Below are 20,101 nucleotides of genomic sequence, written 5' to 3' on the forward strand. Positions count from 1 at the left end.
ACACACACACACACACAAACACACACACACACACACACACACACACACACACACACACACTAATGCATGTCTCTCTATAGTTGTGAGGACATTCATTGACATAATGCATTCTTCTGCCCCTAACCCTAACCCCTAACCATCCAAACTAAATTCCAAACCCTTGACCTTGACCTTGACCTTGACCTTGACCTTGACCTTGTCCTTAAACTGACCCTAACCTAAACCTAATTCTAACCCTAACCCTAAAACCAAGTCATGCACTCACTCACTCACTCACTCACTCACTCACTCACTCACTCACACACACACACACACACACACACACACACACACACACACACACACACACACACACACACACACACACACACACACACACACACACAAACACACACTCACACACACACACACTGACTCTCACACACACACACACACACACAAACACACACACACAAACACACACACACTGCTTCCCCCATTATCATCAGCAGTTACTTACATTTTTAGTCAGCATATATATATATATATCTCAGGATCCTGTGACATTTCACTCAGTCAGTATATATAACTATGTAATTGTAATTTCTTTTAAACTTTCACACCAGTTTTATGATCTTAAGTTTAGTTGTTTATTACCCCATCCAAGGAGGTCAGGTTTGCACCTGTGTCTGTCTGTCTGGTTCTTTGTTTCTTTGTGTATTAGTAAGTTATGGCAAAAACCACAACGTTTCCAATTTCCATCCAGCTTAGTGGAGGGCCTGAGAAGAACCCAGTACACATAGTTGTGGATGCATATTAATATTAATAATAATAATAATAAAAACGACAACAATATTAAGATCCTCCATTTTATTACAGCAATGCATTTGGTGATTATGTGGGGTAAAATAATATAAAAGTTATAAAGAGTTTGTTTTTGCTGCATCATTCCATCAGATGGAAATATTCAAAGTTTCTAGGGTACAATTCTTTATCCAATAGTCCAACATCCAGTCATCTTTGTAAACGACCCGGTCTCCAGTTGAAGTTGAAACAAAGTTATAAATAAGTTGAGTTTGATCAGAGTTGGGCTCAGTTAGGTTTAGGATGCTATGTCTTGTTGCTGTATGTGTTTTGGTGTGTTTTGTATTTTAAGTGTAATGTTATACAATGTTACTGAATTCAAATATCAAACATTTTAATATTTAAATATCAGCAGACATATGGTAGATAACAAACACCACCTGCCAGCTCCAACAGAGAGTGGAGGAAAGGTGAATCGCCTGAGGCCTATACTGCCCTCTAGTGGTAGCTTTGAATTTCCAATAGATTATTATAATCAGAATCAGAATCAGAAATACTTTATTGATCCCAGGGGTAAAATTGTGTATGTTACAGAAGCTTCATGCAAGAGTAGAAATATAAGCTTGTCAAGAGTTAAAAGAACATATAAAATCAAATAAAAATTAAATTGAATATGAAATATATACATTGTGTGCGTTCTGTACATTGAGTATTTATTGTAAGCATGGATAGCACATATTGCTGGGATGAGTCAAGTCTGTTGAGTGTCTGATACTCAGAGGGAGGAGTTGTATAGTTGGATGGCCACATTCAGGAATTACTTCCTGTGGCGCTCTGTGGTGCATTTTCGTATTATTTATTATTATATTAAATTAGAATGAGATTTTTGATTTAAACCTACTAATGTGCAGTGACATACAAACTTAGTCAAGAAAAAATTGCCAATTATAAATACAGAAATAAAAAAGTACAATATTACACAAACACAATAATAATAAAAAACAAATATAGTTTTAGCCCACAAGTCTTAGATCGATCTAATTTGCTTCTCTAGATTTGAATATGGAATCATCTTTAATGTCCAGTCAGTCGTGTCTGTGTTTTAGTTGTGAGGGGGAAAGAGTCCAGAGGTCAGAGTTATCACGTGATGCCTTCACTTTGGGTGTTATGAGAAACATGGGCTTTCACAGAGAGGGCTTTCTTTCTTTCTTTCTTTCTTTCTTTCTTTCTTTCTTAGTTATACCCGTTTCTTTACGTAACAATTAAAGTTGATGATCATAAAACATATTTCAAAATAAGACTTGTTTTTTAGATTTTCCTCTAAGGAGAGGAAATAGGTGGTTGTGGGCCTATGCTCCAAGCGTGCGTCAAACGATCGAAAGTGAAAATCCCGAGCAGCACTTGAAGGACTCGCCAACAACTGAAGCTCCGGGGGAAACGAACGTGAACATGAGCGAAAGGAAAGCGGGTGTATCTGTAAAAGTGGTCCTCATAGGAAACTCTGGGTAAAGACTCTCAGCTTGTGTCTCAACATATCACTTCATGAAATGAATTGTTTGCTTTATCGCTTCATCGACGGTAACTTTCAGTTTCTGAGACTGTAAAGATTTATGCTGACAGGAGGTTTAATTCACATGGATCATCTATGGGAACGGGTTATAATCTGTGTTTAAAGGTGTGGAACAAGGGGAAGAAGAATTTATGTTGGAGGAGATAGATTTGAGTGTGCTGCACTGTTACCTGCTGTGTGTGTCTGTGTATGTGTGTGTAGTCCAGGTACTCATGTTGTGGGGAACTAAATTTGAAATCAAATCCCAATAACATATATCTTTAAATTGAGGACATGTTTTAAAGTTGGGTTAAGATCAAGGTTAGTAGTTACAATGTGGTTAAATTTTGCTTAAGTTTCCTGGAAATCAAGCCTATGTAATGTCATGGAAACTTGACTGTGTGTGTGTGTGTGTGTGTTTACTCAGGGTGGGTAAATCCTCCTTCATGAACAGATATGTGAATCACCGCTTCACCAACATGTACCGGCCCACAATAGGAACTGACTTCCTCTCTAAGACGGTGAACATAGATGGAGCCACAGTCACTCTGCAGGTACCTCGACTGTCTGACCTCATGTTCAGGAGCAGGACGCTGATGCATGTTCATTTCTCTGTGTCATGTGGAGAGTTTCAGCTTTGACATCCTCCATTGCTACTAAAAGCCATCAGGGTCCATCCCTCTTCTCCCCTCTCTGTTGAACCGAGGCAGCCACAGACTCGTCCAGCCACATGCCTCAAAGTGCTTGGGGGGCTCCTTTGTGCCATCGGCCATCAGAGTGCCCAACGCCACAGCACCCACAGTTTAAAATCCATGAGAAGAATGAATGATGCACATATTCTATATTGTATATCGTGTATTACATTTCCCGATGGCTGTTTCTCCATTGTGCTGCTTTGTCAATTGTGAATTTCCTCTACAGAGGATTAATAAAGGTACATCTCCTCTCATCTTATTTTATCCTCTCCCTCTACCTCTCCCTGTGTCAGCTGTGGGACACAGCTGGAACAGAGAGGTTCCAGTCTCTGGGTACACCTCTGTACAGAGGAGCTCACTGCTGCATGCTGGTCTTCGATGTCACGTCCAAAGCCAGTTTCTCTGCCCTGGAGCTTTGGAGGAAGGAGTTCCTGTTCCAGGCCGAGCCCCAGGACCCAGCTGACTTCCCTTTTATTGTTATTGGCAACAAGAGTGACCTGGGTGACCGGGAGGTCAGTCACATCAGATGATAATAAGTAACACTCCGTGAAAGAGGTTATGTTTTCATGCTAACAATTCCACCACCACTTTTTTTGATGCATGAAGTTTGATGCATTTCAGGAAAAAGCCTATAAAACACCCTTTAGTTAGTGTTTCATCACTGATATCCAGAATGATGAGAGTATACTATATTTATAGTATAAAATATAAAAATATAAAAACTAAAATGGAAATTAGAGTTAGAGTGTATACCTCCACCAAGGCCAAAAAATCCTTGGCATGATTGTCTGGTTCTCACTGCAGACATATTAAAGGAAAAAAGAAATGATGATATGACTTACACACTGTGGAAGAATAATGCTTTTAAAAAATAAGTGATATTGTGTGTTAGCTGGAGTTTGAGCTAAATATTATTTTTATTAATGGATCAATCTACAAATATTTCTAATAATTGATGAATAACCTAACAATTTTTAGAGCAATACTTTGTAAATTTTTAAAAACATGCTTTAAAAAGCTTTTTGGTGCAGAGAGTGGAAGTCTTTACTTTCCAGAGTAGAGCCCGCTGATGTGTTGTTTTGGTCTATATTGTAGAAACAGATTTGTGACATCAGATTCTGTTGTAATCATATTTCTCATGGTGTGCCCTCTTTCTCCTCCTGCAGGTGTCTTGCAGGACGGCTAAGCAGTGGTGTGAGGAAATCGGAGGAGACTACTTTGAAGTGAGCGCCAAAGAAGATGTGGGCGTAGAGAAACCGTTTTGGAGAGCGGCTCAGAGCGGACTACAACAGGTGATTTACTTTCATTTATTGTTTTCTGTTTTGTATTTGAGAGAAGAAAGACATCAAACCTCTCTCTGTTTAACATGTTTATTTTTTGATGATAAAAGATACATTACTCCCTACAGTACAAAAAACACACATTGGAAAATACAGGACATTTCCAGATAACCTGCAAACAGCCGACAGAAACTCGCAACACCTGTGAGTGCTGAGAGCAGCACTCGTCCCCCCGTGGGAGGGAAAGTTCAGAGAGACCTCGGCACTGCTGATGATGACCTATCTAACGAGGGCGCAAAAATAGTGACCCAGCAAAGGTACTGTGGAAGGAAAGGACACAATTGTATACCACATGGAGAGAGGAACAAACTCATTAAATGTTTTTTCTTTTTTTTGAGAACCTTCAGCTTATGGTCTAACTTAAGGCAACACTACTAAAATACACTGCTTTTGCATGCATGTCTAGTTTTGCTCAACAGACACACTGACACGCACAAAATCATGAATGCATATGAAGAGAAAAGTTGTGTCGCTAGAAAGAAAAATCAGGGAGAAAACCACAAACGGGAGCCGAGGCGCGAGCCGGAGAAAAGGCGGCAAGCGGAAAACCTCAGCTCTGATCATCCTCTCTGGCCGTTACCATCAACAACTGAATTCACCCTTTAAAAAGTAGATTTACACTCATGTCCGCTCAGAAACCTCCTCCCTGTACAAGTTTGTACTGTAATGAACCGAGCAGTGATTCAGACTCCTACAGTGAATCAGCTTGACAGAAGCAAATTAGAACAATCAGGGAGACTATATATATTTATATATATATATATTTGTTTCTTTTATAAGTAAAGACACAGAAGGCAATCAAGAGATGACCAACATGTAAAAACAGTTTGTTACAGGTAATTATATAAAAGGCCAAGATGTTTTTTTTTCTTTGTTTTATTCTTGCTCTATGAAGGAACTAATTTACAAGTGAGTACACTCCGGCTGTGTAAGCTTTCTTCCCAAGACATCCCCAAAGACATACGGGTTTACACGTCACAGTTAGCTTGCACACCATCTGTAGTCTGAAATACAGAGCCGTGGAAGGAAAAAAATTAAAATTTATTAAATGGATTCACATACATCAATAGGATAGGGAAAATAGGTCTACTAATATAATTTGCCATTCTAAAAATTAAAGAAGAGGTGAGACACCACATTCATGAGCATAAAAAGCGTAGGACAACTGATTTGGGGTATCCAGGGGGAAAGGTATGAAAGCATCTGGTGTTATTCTGTCCACCTACCTATCCCCCCGGCGGAAATTCCATGTTTGGCAAACAGAGCAACACAAGCATTGAGTAGTAAACAAAAGTAAAAACTCTCCTCTCCCTGGGTCCACTTCAAAGTTCCCTTCAGTCCTGTAACCTCTTCGGTTCTACTTGGAACAAATACAAAAGTCTTTCTCTCTCTTTCACCTCAATCTGTTAACAACAGGAACATACGACCAACTGAATGAAGATGTTTTTTTCTTTAAAAATATAGTGGCAACCTCAACACAGCCACCAATCTTCCCACAAACACAAACTATGGGGATGAACAACAGTTAAAAAAAGTGATGCTTTTAAAAATGCACACAACATACACATACACACAGGAGAAAAAAAGCTTAAAAAATACAAAAATAAACTACACAAAAGATCTGCGTCATTGCTTGCTAATTTTTTGGGAAGATTTTTGCAAGTTTTTTTTCTGTGTGTGCTGCAAGTCTCAATTCTAGCAAAGTCTGTCATGTCGTTCATTCTCCACAAATCTCTTCCTTTGATGTTCTTTTCTTTGTCCACTTCAAACTGTCGGCCACCAGTCCTCATATTGGGGGGGGGAAAAGCGCACAGTGATGACAATACCAGGATACTGGAGTCCAGTACGATGACTATACAGACTTGGCTCTTGATGATGCAAATTTGTTTGGAGCAAAAAAGAAAGGAAAAAAATGATGTCCTCTGTCATCGAGGACAAGTGCTTTATTTGTTTCCATACCGATTTTTTCTCTCATCTAATCTAATGCCTCCAAAGCCTTTTTCCAACACTGTACACCATTTCATGTAGTCTCTCTCTACATCCTGCCAGGATTCACAAACAAAGACAAAAAAAAATAAAAAGGTAACATTGCGCTCAGGCTGACTCCCAGTTTGTGAAAGATGTAAATGCTTCTCTATACTGCTCAACTACTGAAACAAGCCAAAAATAGATGTTAAAGGATGGAAGAGGATGTGGCTGAAAAAAAGATAATGTTCTTCTAAGTTTTTGTTGCTCTAAAAATAGTACGACCAACAGAACGAGGAGGAAGGAGGGTTTTTATCTACAGAAAACATCTCAGATTGACTTTCATCTCGGCTTCATACGGTTGTTCGGCCTCCACTGCTGTCTTGATCTGAGACTTGAGGGTGGAAGATGAGATTAGGAGATGAGGAGGATGAGGAGGTGGAGGAAGGTCAGTCTTCCTGATAAAAGGACAGCGAGTGGAAAAAGGACAAAAGACTGGGAGGGGTCTCTGGGCAACCTCACTGGTCCGTCCTTGCTTTCTTTGGACCAGTAGCCTTACTGTGAAGCACACATAAATCCAGAGTAAGCATTGCATGTTTTTCTTTCATCAGTGTCATGTCAAGGTGGAGCCTGTATGCACAGTTTGAAATGTCAACACTGTACTTACGTATCAGGAGAGGTGCCTGGTCTTTTGGGGGCCGGTTTTGCTGAGGCAGCATCTTTGCCAGATTCTACGAAGCACCACATTTGTTAAAAATCTGTTCCTTTTTTTATAAATTAACATTCAAGTGTTAGCTTTTGATATGCTGTGCTCACCTTGCAGCCATCGAACTTGCGTGGCAGGACCATAGCCCTTCTCGTTGCGGGCGGCGATGCGGAAGATGATTGCAGGCTTGGTGGTGTAGTCGATGTGGGCGTTGGATAGGCTGGACGACTGCACCAAGCACGACGGGTTGGGTCCACAGTACACCCGCATGAAGGCTAGCTGGGCTGGGGTGGAGGCCTTGGCTTCCGCTGTCTGGTTGCTCTGGATGGCAAGGTAGACAGAGTATTCGATGATCTTCCCTGATGTCACAGAGGGTGGCTCCCAGGTCAGGTGGGCACCATCTGGGCTCTGAGGAGGAAAAGTGCATAGATACTAATCAGTCCCTGAAAGCATTACTTGTGAGATTATCCGGTGTTATAGTAGAATTCCCAACAAAAACAAGACGACGGGGGGGGGTATGGTTCACAGAAGGCTTACCTTGCTGATTTTGATGGCGCAAGGGGCGCCTGGGAAGCCTGGTAAGCAAGTCTTGAAAGCTGAAATCTCTGAGAACGCTCCGCGACCGCAAGCGTTGATTCCAGCAACACGGAACTTATAAGCTGTTCCAGGCTGCAACTCCATTTTCTTCATCTGGCTGTAGTCTGGCATGATGCCAGAGTCATCCTTGCAAACAGAAAAAAATAGGATATTAGATTTGCACTTAGAAACTTTACATGCATTTATCTGACCATGAAGGAAGCCTCCTGTGACACTTACATCTCCATGAGAATCATCCGCTGGCACATAGAAGTGGGTGACAACCATATTCGTCACTTTTACGATTCCAACATCAAACCACTGATTCTCTTTCTTTACAATTGGTTTCACTGGGGTTGGCTGAGGAGCTTGCTTCTGTATAGAACAAAAAAAGAAATTCATTTAAAAAACTATATAAAAATGTCTCTGTGTGGACCAAGTTCAATAATTGTACAAGGACTCACCTCTCCCTCTAAGCCATTGGCGACTTCTGCTAGAGCAGCTGCTGCTTGCAGCTTGGCGGGACTTGCCACCGACACAGAGGGTGCAAACGTGCTTGATGGAGCAAGTGCTGTAGAGAGAAAGGCGGAATACAAAAAAAGTCAGCCTATTCTACTAAGCAAAATCCAAACTACAAAAACAAACAAGAAGTCTTACTCTCAGCAGTAGTACGTGGCAGCAGAGATGCTACAGCACTGGTGACTGCGGCAGCCATCTCGTTGTGTCCGTTGCTCTCGACAGAGGGGTCGTTGAGGCTGTCAGCAGGGGCGAGTCCTTCCGTAGGTAAGCTTGCATCCACGCTGGCCTGCTGGGCTGCAGCCTGAGCCTCCTGCAGCTGCTGCTGCTGTTGTACCAGAGCTGCGAGCCCCTGCTGGGTCAGCATGATGGGGATAGTTGTGGGCTGCTGGCTCTCTCCAGCCGAATCGCCTTCATCTGTAGACATGGAGAGTATTTAGGAATTCATACCACAACTATGGCCTCTTTAATTTGCAGAGCTTGTTCTCCTGAGGACCATCCAGTTGTTAGCTACAAGTAAGAAAGAAAACTGCACTCCCTGTCTTTTCTCCAATTGACTATGGCCAGACTTTGTTCCTTGAGGCCACTCTTTAAAAATTACAATTGAGTTAGCATAAAAATACTTGCTGTACAAGCTTATGGTTAAACTTACTCATTACAGCTTGCTGAGCTGCCTGGAGGACAGCCTGGATAGCGAGGGCCTGGGCTTCTTCAGTGGCTGCTGCCTGAGCAGCGGCCTCTGCTGCTGCGGTCACAGCCAGCTCCTCGTCCGACAGCCCTGTCACCATAAGTGTAGTTCCCTGACCCTCAGACATCAGCTCAGAGGGCAGGTTCAGATCTGTCGCCCCTGCTTCTCCCTGATACAACACAGAAGTTCCATCAAATTATGAAAAACGCATTCATAATTTGGAATTTCATAATGTGGAGCCAGCACTGGCTTTGTGTGACATCGTACTGCATTTACTTCTGCTTGTGTCTCCATAGCAGTAGCTCCCTCCTCTGCTGGTGCAGCTTCTGCCTCATTAGTTTGCATTGGTTCCTCTGTAGAGCTGGAGGCAGTTGTCACACCCTCTGTGATTGATGAAATTGACTGGAAAGAAAATATATATATTTTTTAATTACATCACATCATCAGATGCACACATGCAGCACTGAGCTATGGTAAGGGTTAGTAGTATGCACTATTCTTACTGGTACACAGGGCCCTGGGGCTGGTGTAGACTGAGTGACAGTAGTGATGGCCCTGCCCTGGGGGGTGGTGGTGGTGGTGGTGGTAGCGGCGGCGGCGACAGCGGCTATGCCGGTTGCTGTAGTGGTAGAGGCCACTTCTGTGCTGCTGGTACCTTCAGTTCCTTCCTCTGTCTGCTGGGCTGCTGGTATGATACAAATACATAATTAAACTGTGATCCTCATTAATGCCTTCTCATTTCCTGAAAATAAGGCAAATTTTTACCATGGCAAGTCAGCATTTGTGAAACTACTTTTGCTGTGTGTGTTACTAGAAGATTAAGAAAATAAAAAACTTTTGAATAACATCAGCAATAGTTCAAACCTGTGCCTTCACCCGTCTCCATGCTGCAGGTTGCAGTGGTGGCTGTGTTGGTGGTCCCGGTCTCGTGAGTTTCACATGGTGGGTTGGAACACACCCTCTGGACCGTCCCTGTTGCTGTGTTGGTCTGGTCGCCTCCCATACTGGAGGTTGCTGTAGACGGGGTGTTGGTGGTCCCTGTCTCATGGGTTTCGCAGGGTGGGTTGGAGCACACTCTCTGCACGGTGCCTGTTGCTGTGTTGGTCTGGTCACCTCCCATACTGGAGGTTGCTGTAGACGGGGTGTTGGTCGTCCCGGTCTCGTGAGTTTCACATGGTGGGTTGGAGCACACCTGCTGGGACCCACCCATGTTAGCGGATGCTGTGGTAGCTGTGTTAGTTGTCCCAGTTTCGTGGGTCTCGCATGGTGGGTTGGAGCACATACGGAGCGCAGACATGTTTGAGGATGCAGTTGTGGCTGTGTTGGTGGTTCCCGTTTCATGGGTCTCGCATGGTGGGTTGGAGCAGACCTGTCCAGCACCCATCGTGGCCGAGGAGGTGGTGGCTGTGTTGGTGGTTCCGGTTTCATGGGTCTCACAAGGTGGGTTGGAGCAGACCTGTCCAGCACCCATTGTGGCCGAGGAGGTGGTGGCTGTGTTGGTGGTTCCTGTCTCGTGGGTTTCACAGGGTGGGTTGGAGCAGACCAGGGTGACGGTCCCAGATCCCTCTCCAGCTGCTCCAGCCTCAGTGGAACTGGGCTGCTCGGAGGTTGGTGAAGCCAGGATGGAAACCGGTAGATCCTGCACTGGTTGAGCTTCTACTCCACTCGGAGTTGTGATTAAAGTCACCTGGGTTGGCTGGTTCTGAGAAGAGGACAGCAATTTCAGTCTAGTTGTAGTTTCACACATAAATAAATGAATGTATTCTCTGTATCACAGGGAACTTTGCTTTCAGGTTGTAATCTAAATTCTTATGTTACAAACTGTTGCCACGAACTTCCACATGATAGATATGCTACATTCAGCCAGATGACAAGATAACGGGGCCTACCTGCACTGTGATGGTAGAAGAGGCCAGAGTGGAGGCAGAGGTCAGGCTGGTCTGAGCAGCTGACACAGTTATGGCAGCTGGGCTGATGACCTGGCTGGACAGGGTCGAGATGGTTCCTAGCGTGGTGATGGGGGTGACTAGAGAGGCTTTGGAACTGTCCACTGTGCCTCCTGCCAGGCTGCTGGAGACGGTGCCAGTGACTGTTCCAAGAGTGGTGACACCTAGAAGAAAGAGAAGTGGCCTTTATGAATATGTATATAGGTATATAAGAGAGGGGGGGAGAAAAAAAGATCCACAAAAAGAACATTAGATTATGTTTTAAGCACTTTTAAACATGATTATTCTTACCAGTAGTCCCCTTCACAACCATTGTGACAGTGGGCTTCACACCAGACACTGTCACAGGTGTAACAAGTCGAACACCACCCATTGAGCCCATGGGCACAGTACGCAAAATGGTTCCTGGTTGTCCGGGGGCCCCCTTCAAAACCACCTTTAGATAGAAAATTCAGAGTTTGTCTTCTCAGTTGCTTCATTAATGGGCCGAACAAGTCCTCTACCAAAACGATGACATCTACAAAACCTAGTTCACATATGGCGTCAGTTTACCTGGGTCAGTCCCTGCTGGCCGGCTGCAGTACCAAGTTTGGGCATGGCAGTGATGATTTTACCGGGAGTTCCAGACGTCATCACCTTCGTGGTCAGAATTGTGATAGGTGTTTTCATGCCTCCACTGCTAGTCACGCCTGTGTGGACAAAAGAATGACAAACATGAAAAAGAAATGTTTATCTGAATATGTCTTGATCAGTTTAATATTTATTGGTGAGAAGCACTTTGTTACCTGATATGAAAAGATTAGCACAAATTAAGTCTAAGATTAACTGTCTTAAGGCGTTTTCAGACATGACCTGCAGATAAAGTCCAGAGAATTGGGTACGGACTTTACTTTTCACACATGCACAATGGCAGAGGCAGGAAGTAACTTATTAATTCCTGCGGAAATCAAGTGATTTTCTTGACAACACACAGTCACTGGTGTCGGATCTCTATTGGCATCTTCGTCTGTGGCTTGTATGTGTATGCTTTTTCACCCAGAGATATGTTTTCTTTTAGCTTTTCTCTTTGCCTAAACCTGCAGAGCCTCTAGCTCAGACATTTGTGTTCACACATGCACCTCCTCTGAGTTCAATGCATGTTCAATGCATGTCTGAAAGCAGCATATGATGTACTGCCCTGCTCTCAAATATTAATTTGCTTTGAGAAATAAGAATTAAAAAATATATATAACAACATTATTATTGTATCATATCTTCTCCACATTCCTGGAAAATCCACTTGATAATTAAAGCAGAAAATATTTTTTCTCAAATATTCATCTTGCTGAGGAGTTGTTACTACTCAAACTTTTATGAAAATCACTTAATTTATTTCAGTTATAATGTGCAGGTTGGGGTTTGTAATTGTATCACAGTAAATGAGTGTGTTTGGACCTGTGGCTCCGGATTGGCCCATGATGGCTGACATGGGGATAGTCTTAATTATGGTGGTGCCCTGCTTCGTGGTGCTGGGAGAGACGCCGCTAATGTTGAGGATAGTGGGCTTGTTTCCTGTGACTCCAGCCTGGGAAGTGGTGATGATGGTTGTGGGCTTGCCGTCGGCAGAGGTCACAAGCTTCAGGATGGTGCCTGCTGGGAGGGGACCCTTTGTCTGGGGAGAGAGGCACACGTCATCCAAACTGTCTGGAGAAAGTCATCTGGTACCTGTCTCAGGAGTTTTTTGCTAGGTCCTGTTTTTTTATGCACTCATGCAGATAGCTGACCTGTATGAGCTGTGTGAGAGGGTTAGTTGAAGCATGGCCGGTGACAGCTGATGTCTGCACTGGCTTGGTTTGTACCACAGACATCATCTTGCCAAGGTTGGAGATCTGCCGACATAGGAGAGAGACTCAAGTTCATGAGTCACCAGAGAACACCAGACAGTACAGGGAGTTCAGTGGGTAGGTGGACAACTAAACAGGTGGCTCTAAGATTCATTCCAGTTCTTATTGATCGACAGTCATGCAGATCCCTATCATCATTCTCCCTGTTTTCTTTGAGTTCTACAGCAGTCACTGCAGAACAACCTTTACTTCCTCCCTACTGGTTCTAACTCAGTGCATGTTGTCACTGTTTTGTGACATGACATAAGAAAACAAAACACCCCCACACACACAAAGACTATGTGTGAAAAGGGATTTACAGAACCCATGATTTACAGCATGCGTGTGAAAGCACCAAAGAGTGTTCTCAGAGTGATGTTTCAGTATTGTATTGTGCTTAAGAGTCCTGTTTCCTTACCAAAGTGCCACCGCTGCCCATGCTGAGGGGACTCTTGACCAGGGTGATGGTCTTAGTGACTCCTCCCACAACAGTGGTTACCACCTGAGCCTGCTGGGCTACTGTGACTGCACCAGACTTGTGCACAGTGATGATGGGTCGGGTGGTGGTGGGAGAGGATGCAGTTGCTGTGCCCACCTGAGCTGCAGCAGTCTTCAGCATCCGGGTGGCCGGGTTACTGACCTACAAAGCACAACATTGATTTAAAAATTGATCTATGAAGGTCGAAATGTACACAGTGTTAGAAGAGAGAACGATAAGTGAGCTCTGTACCATGAGGGGAGAGGCCATTTTCATTGTGGTTGTGCCAGGGGAAACGGCTACGGTTTTGAGAATGGTTGCACCCGCAGGAACATTGAGTATGGTGCCTGCAGAGGAGGGAGGGATCTTCTGTGTTGCTGCGGCTGCTGCAGCTAAAGCTGCCATGCCACTCATCTGAGGACTACTGCCAATTGGCTGGAAACAGAAAAATTACACAGCCATTGAAGACAATTGATTATTTGATAAAATAATTCACAGTAGCGTTTTACTCACGACAAGATGCGTTGAAAATTGTTTTCGTACCGATCCTTGGGTGGTCTGGGCTGGCACTACCATTCGGACACCCGGAGGAAGAGATGTCAAAGTGATAGGGGATTTCCCAGGCTGGCTGGGGCGGACTGTGACAACAGATGTGCCTGTTGCAGATTGCTGGGCTGCAACTTTCAAAATAGCTGTAAAATACGGAAATCAATGGTGAGACTTGTGCTAAGTATTTGCAATTGTTTAACTTCCTGGTTTCGTGTCAAGAATGAACAGGGAAGAATCAGAAACAAAATGAATCAGTAGAAGTTATACCAGTCTGTGGCAGGCTCTGAGCGGAGGGTGCTGCTACAGCCAGGGCAGGGCTCCTTGGAGAGTTCACAGGCTGAGAAAGGGTTGCGCTCATGGCCGGTGAGGCTGCAGCTGGAGTTGCTGGGATGTCATACTTCTGTAGCTGCAATAAGTAGGTGTCAGCAGTGGAGACTGCACCCCAGCTAACCTCCAGTGAGTTTGTGTTGGCACGGACTAACTGCACCCTGGCAGGGGCATGTGGCCGCTCTGAGGAGGGAAAAGATTTAACAAGAATATTGTTAGACAATCTGAGCCACCGAAATGATTCTGAATGGAAAAATCTGTAATGAAAAAGCACACATACCAGTTTCCAGGTACCAGAGGTCTTTACAGCAGACTTGGTTGTTCCAAGCTTTACGATAACCATCACGGCCACTCCAAACATAAAGTCTGGAATTGATGGCCACAGCACAGTGGCCAGCACGGGCTCTTGGGATATTGTCTTCAAGAGTATCCATCAACACTGTCTCCCAACACATGGAATCTGCAGACAAACATATGATACAAAATTAACATCAGTAAAGGCCATTTACTCAATTGTTATTAAAAGTTAATTCTGAGATCATTAATATGACAAACCTAGATTTAGGCAGGCTAAAGTGTTTGTGCACTTCCACTCTTTCTCATGTGTGGCCACTTTGACATCATCCATCACCAGAGGAACCCATCCTCCAAAAACATACATCCTGCAGAAGGAATTGGGAAAAATTTATATTTTGGTACAGAACACAGCCCATTCTAAAAGGGAATTCAAACATGATTAAAAGCAGTCACTAATATGTGGCTGGAAATGTGAAGCAGTTGTCTCACTTGTTTGTGATGGTGGTGGCAGAGTGAAGACTTCTGGGAAGTGGCGCTGTGCCGTTTACTGATGGTTTGTTCCATGTCAGGGTATCTGTGGACAATGACACAAAGTTGGATGTTAGACAATCGCACCAATTGAATCTTTAATCCAAGAAAATTAATTAAAGCATTACAGTTCAGGCAATTTCACACATATTATTGCACCCTATTAACCTTGTATTACCTAATGAAAGTTTGGGATTGGCAGGGTGATGATGTTTAATGCATTTGGGATGACTGGGTGTAAATGACAACATCCTCTCTATGGGCTGCCAGAGGGGCATTTTCAAATCCCATCTTAGTGACCTACCAATATCGAGTGTCCACAGATCTCCAAGACGACATCCACTCATCCCTCCATAGATTATGAGGCGAGATTTCCTGCTCGTCTTTTCTGTGTAAACCACAGCAGTGTGGCTCTCACGGGGAGGAGGCAAAACTCCGTAGGTGATTGGAATATCCCATCCAACCACACTGGAACCAGCACGAAGCTCCAGTGTGTACAGATCATTTAGGTATCTGAGAATGAAAAACACAGATATGTCACAACCAAGTTCTTGGTGTAAGTACTGTTTAATCTCAACCAGTCAAACAGAAAATATCTTGGTGTACCTGGGAATGTTGTTTTTAGGGTCCTCGCTGTCATTTGCCAATCCACCAAACAGGTAGCACTTGTTACCAACCAGGGAAAAACTGTGGCCAAGACGAGGACAAGGAGGGGGCCCATTCTTCGGGTTTTTTGCTTTCAATTTCTTCCATTCCCATCTGCTGGCCTGTGTCAGCATGGTCAAAATAACATATCAGTCCATTAGGGGTTAGCAGAAAATGTTAAACAAGTCCCAAGTTGACCTCATTCCTCATTCTGTCAATTTGACTACAATGAAATAACTTTTCGTGTGTTTAATTTAAGTCACAGACTTTAAACAAACTCTAGTTCATTCAATTATTTCCCAGTGCCATCTGGACCCCTAAGGTAAAAATAAGACAGGGCCAATATCAAACAGTATATGTAACTTCAAATGCATTTACAGGACAAAGCTTTTACAAGTAGGTCAAATGCATCACACCTGTCACATATAATTAGGGAACAGAAAGTGAAAGTACCTGTTGAGTATTTACTGTTTAGTCAGCAGTATATTACTTCAGACAACAATTTCATTCTAATAAAATATAAGTGAGCCCCTCAGGAAGAATAATATACATCTAAAAATCATAACTTGTTCCTGACCCCTTACAATAAATTACTTAAATCTGCCATTAAATGTAGTTCTATGGAGTACACTGTCATTATAAACAGCCTACTATTATGCAACACACCTCCCGCTTTGCATTTTACAAATCAGGGTTGATGGTTTCCTTCAACAACTGTGTCCGTAAAGTTACTGTCTGAAGCTAAACCCCACCGAGTGCACTCACATTAACATGTACAGTGCTGAAACTTATGAGATGACACGATACATTTGTATAATGTTTTCCATTTTCCTTTTATCGTGTTTCAGAAATGACACGCTGAAATGTAAACATGCAAACGTGAACAGATAACGTCCAGTTGGCTTTGATCCCTCAGTGAGCACAGGCCCCTGCTCCATATGAGCAATGTTTGTGTTGTAAACAAGTCCATCTACACATTTGTTTGCATGTAATACACAACAGCTACCGAAAGTAAAACTAACATATATGTATAGGGTGAACAATATTAAAGTTTGTACGCCCATCTAATAAATTTGATTCAGAAACATGTAATTATCATGATGTGGATATCAAAATAGAGATATTTTCTTTCCCAGACAGATTACCTGTAGTTCATAGAGATCGTTGCTGTACTTTCCATACTCCACCATTCCACCAAACACCAGCAATCGTGTGCCATCACAAACAAAACCATACGCAGCACAACCAGGGGGGATATCACCACGGACAGCTGGGATAAACCACTGGTTTGTTGCTAAAAAATTAAAAACATAATAAGGACATAAAGTTAGTACTGGAGGTGCAATGAAAGCAGGTCATTCATATAGTGAAAGAAGTCTGTTGAGATGTAAACAAGGCTGTAAATTCCTGGCTGGTACAACCTGTAAACAACAGTCGGATTGTATACACGGACCAGATTTGGTGAATTTGCATGATCTTATTGGTTTGTGTGCAGGAAATTGGGGCAGAAGTTTTGTTTAAACCAACCAGAACCATCCATTTTATTTTAGCCCGCCTTTTTTTACATGTAGTAAGCGCCCTTCTCCAGCAGAGGGAGCCAAATTGAGTCAGGCTGGATCCGCTTGGCCTACTGAGGCCTGTACAGTCAAGTTCTGCACATCACTGATGGATCTTTAAAAGCTGAATTAAACTGTCTCCCGGTGAAGACTCCAGTTCTATACACGATGTATATCATTTCACATTAATGTACGAGCTAATGGAAACAAAGAGCTTCGAGAAGGAAACAATAGTTATAGTTATACATAGAGAGTTACACTTACCGGTGTTGTATACATGCAATTCATCCACGATCCCTTCGTTCCCACCACCAAAGACAACCATAAGCTCCTTTATAGCCACAGCTCTGTGTCCATGTCTGGGCCGGGGAACTGGACCGGACCATCCGAGGACCCGCTTCCACCGCGGCTGCAGAACCGACACCGTGGTCCCAGACACCGCGGAGCCAGGGGCAGACATGACTTCTGTCACAGGGAACAATAAAGAAGCATTGGTCTCAACTGTTCATGTAACTGTGTTGTTCCCACGTTAATGGTCGAAGCCACTGAATAGTAGCATCTGTTGTATCGCTGTGGCCAACTTCTGATACAGTTATGCGGCCACAGCTAAACAGCTAGCTCCGGTAAACCGAGCACATCCCGGCACTGATATAACAATGAGCGGGGGAGCTTTCGAGCAACTACCCATATGTGTCTGTAAATATTGGTCTGGTGCTGCAGGGGTGCTGAGAGGGTTATGGAACATCCCCCACAAAACAAGCTTTGCCTTAGTTGTTTCTGACCATTGAATTCAATTCATGGAAGCAGCCATCTTGCAGCCAAACAAACCCCCGCTAACACTGCTGCCAGTCTGAAAAATGGCGGAAGCCATCGAAAAAGATAAATGCAGCATAGCTAGCTAACCACACCGGCAAATAAATATGCTACAGTAGAAACACATTTAACAAGTTAGCTGCGGGCAAACGAAGTAGAACAAAGCAAAGCTGCAATACACAGTTAATCCACAGTTAAATCCGCTAGCGAGCGTCGGCTATTTTCATGCTTCTGTGGGAGTCGCCATATTGTAGCTAGCAAGCTTAGCATGTTCTGTTTCCACTTTGGCGCGGTTAATAACATCGGAAAATGCTCAAAACTCCCTGTAATCGCTATGGGTATAATAAAAACCACATATCAGAATCCACATCCACCAACTCACAGATGAAAACAAAGATAAATACAATCAAGGTGTTCAAACGGATTCAAATGTTAGCTGGGGTCCGTTAGCACTAGCGGCTAGTTGCTCAACCGAATTTGCCCAGGCTAGCGGTGTTAGCTTTGCGGCTCGCATCTGTCAAAGCGTCCCCAAATTTCACAATTAAATGCAAAGTAATTTCATGCTCATTTGATATGCATTCTTCACCTGGTACAGACGCAGTTACAACAACACTGTTGGGATGCAGCTAGACTGAGTTAAAGCGCATAAACAGAGTGTTATTATGTTTCATGCCGTCTCTGGAAGCAGCCATCTTTCGACAATCGGCCTACTTCTACAGCTCCCACAAGAAAAATGGCCGGGCGGTTTGCCACAACAAAACATAACAAACCGAAAAAGGCGAACGCATTTCAATCCCCCACTCACCTACTTCGATGCAGTAAATGCAAAAGCACGGGTATGTGGTCTTCTCTTGCGGTAATAATCCAAATTCATTCGATTTGTGAAGAAGTATTTCCTCTCATGCCTGCCTGGAAGCTGCCATCTTCTTGACAACCAGAGGCGGAGGAAAATGGCAGAGAGCTGGCGTCACCCAAAGTAAACATGGCGACTGAGCCCCGCTCTCTGACCGTTTCTCACTGTAACGCATTCACAGCTTTTGTTTTTCGGCATCGTGACCCGGTGCAGGATGCTCTGTGTGGCAAGGCGCTTCAATTTGCACCCGGGATCATTGTAAAGTCAAGATATCACGAGTTTCATCATTTATAACAAGTTGTGTTATAGCGCCGGACTTATTGTCCCTTAGTAAAGATGGCGACATCCGGGCAGGGACTCAGTTTATTTTTATTTTGTAGGTGATGCTGATTTTATTCGTTGGTAATCGTTATAATATCATCCCATGCAGGAACAATAATAGTGTTCAAGCATTAATTTACAGATTTAGAGCTCACACATATTAAAGTTACCACGCCCACACCCACCATGATGGCGCCCTCCACTGTCAACAGCACTGCGTTACTACCATCAACAATAAAGTCCTCTGTGAGTGTGTGTATGTTATTATAATGAATATGCAAGAAGTTAAGCAGAGATTTATGAAACATTCTACGAAACATCCATTTTCGTATTTTTGTGCATGCTTTGTAATCCTGCAGCTATTTTTTTTCGATCTCTAGATATTACATTACAATGGATTTTGAATACAGGTAAGAGGCTGAACGTATAACCTAATTTAACTACAGGAAAGTTAAGAACATGATCAAAATATGTAAAAATATTTGTTAAATTATGTTACTTTCCAAACAATACATATACAATACATAGCAATTCCGCCTGGGAATGTGTGTCAATATTTGGGTGCGTGAGGATCCTGAGGATTTTGTACCGATGCACTTGACGCTGACAGAAACCAGATGCAAATAAAGTTTCTACTAATGCCAACATAGTCTGTGATGCTAGTGTATTGAAACCATAGACTGTATATAAAAACACCTTACAATACTCCTGTACTGCTGTTACAGAATTCTTCTCTTGGATGAAAAGGTGTGGGGTGGATCCAATCAAGTAATTTAATTTAATCAAAACAGAGATCATGGGTTTGTTTTTAAATATGCATTTTATTTCATTTAGCTGATGCTTTTATCCAAAGCGACTTACAATAAGTGCTTTCAACCCAAGGGTACAAACCCAGAACAACAAGAATCAAGAAAGAAAGAAACTACAAAGCGCTATAAGTAAGTGCCATTTAAGTGCTGTTAGTTTCAAAATTTTATTCAAGGTATAGTCGAAAGAGGTTTGTTTTGAGTTTGCAATATGCTTTAAAGTTTTTACAGTATGAACGTCTGTTGTAATTGATTTGTTTTGACTAGAATTATGAAATGTTGACATTTGTCTGTGTTATTCA

At 43.1% G+C, this 20,101-nt stretch overlaps 2 protein-coding genes across 6 annotated transcripts; one reads left to right on the forward strand and one right to left on the reverse strand.

Moving 5' to 3' along the window:
• Positions 1 to 1,969: 1,969 nt before the first annotated feature.
• si:dkey-13a21.4 (uncharacterized protein LOC494576 homolog) lies at positions 1,970 to 6,464 on the forward strand. Of its 2 annotated transcripts, XM_053438015.1 has the most exons (5): positions 1,979 to 2,288; positions 2,760 to 2,886; positions 3,321 to 3,539; positions 4,194 to 4,319; positions 4,436 to 6,464. In XM_053438015.1, the coding sequence occupies exons 1-5, from the start codon at positions 2,233 to 2,235 to the stop codon at positions 4,520 to 4,522; spliced, it is 615 nt and encodes a 204-aa protein (XP_053293990.1). In that variant the 5' UTR covers positions 1,979 to 2,232; the 3' UTR covers positions 4,523 to 6,464. The 2 variants fall into 2 exon arrangements, with proteins under 2 accessions (XP_053293982.1, XP_053293990.1); XM_053438007.1 differs by having other exon boundaries at positions 1,970 to 2,288; positions 4,194 to 6,464.
• On the reverse strand, positions 5,388 to 18,782 carry hcfc1a (host cell factor C1a). Of its 4 annotated transcripts, none has more exons than XM_053437990.1 (28): positions 18,625 to 18,782; positions 17,271 to 17,471; positions 16,596 to 16,744; positions 15,412 to 15,572; positions 15,110 to 15,318; positions 14,767 to 14,851; positions 14,536 to 14,642; positions 14,261 to 14,440; positions 13,921 to 14,163; positions 13,648 to 13,796; positions 13,357 to 13,539; positions 13,045 to 13,266; positions 12,528 to 12,632; positions 12,199 to 12,415; positions 11,317 to 11,453; positions 11,056 to 11,200; positions 10,708 to 10,928; positions 9,683 to 10,520; positions 9,322 to 9,500; positions 9,086 to 9,220; positions 8,783 to 8,987; positions 8,272 to 8,547; positions 8,079 to 8,185; positions 7,855 to 7,989; positions 7,576 to 7,761; positions 7,149 to 7,446; positions 7,000 to 7,063; positions 5,388 to 6,890 (listed from the first exon to the last, which is right to left on the reverse strand). In XM_053437990.1, exons 2-28 carry the CDS (start codon positions 17,464 to 17,466, stop codon positions 6,851 to 6,853), a joined length of 5,172 nt encoding a protein of 1,723 aa, XP_053293965.1. In that variant the 5' UTR covers positions 17,467 to 17,471; positions 18,625 to 18,782; the 3' UTR covers positions 5,388 to 6,850. The 4 variants fall into 4 exon arrangements, with proteins under 4 accessions (XP_053293965.1, XP_053293958.1, XP_053293950.1 ...); XM_053437983.1 differs by having other exon boundaries at positions 9,095 to 9,220; positions 9,322 to 9,503; XM_053437975.1 differs by having other exon boundaries at positions 9,322 to 9,503.
• Positions 18,783 to 20,101: the final 1,319 nt, after the last annotated feature.

This window comes from Pleuronectes platessa, chromosome 2, assembly GCF_947347685.1.
Source record: "Pleuronectes platessa chromosome 2, fPlePla1.1, whole genome shotgun sequence".
Lineage (NCBI taxonomy): Eukaryota > Metazoa > Chordata > Actinopteri > Pleuronectiformes > Pleuronectidae > Pleuronectes > Pleuronectes platessa.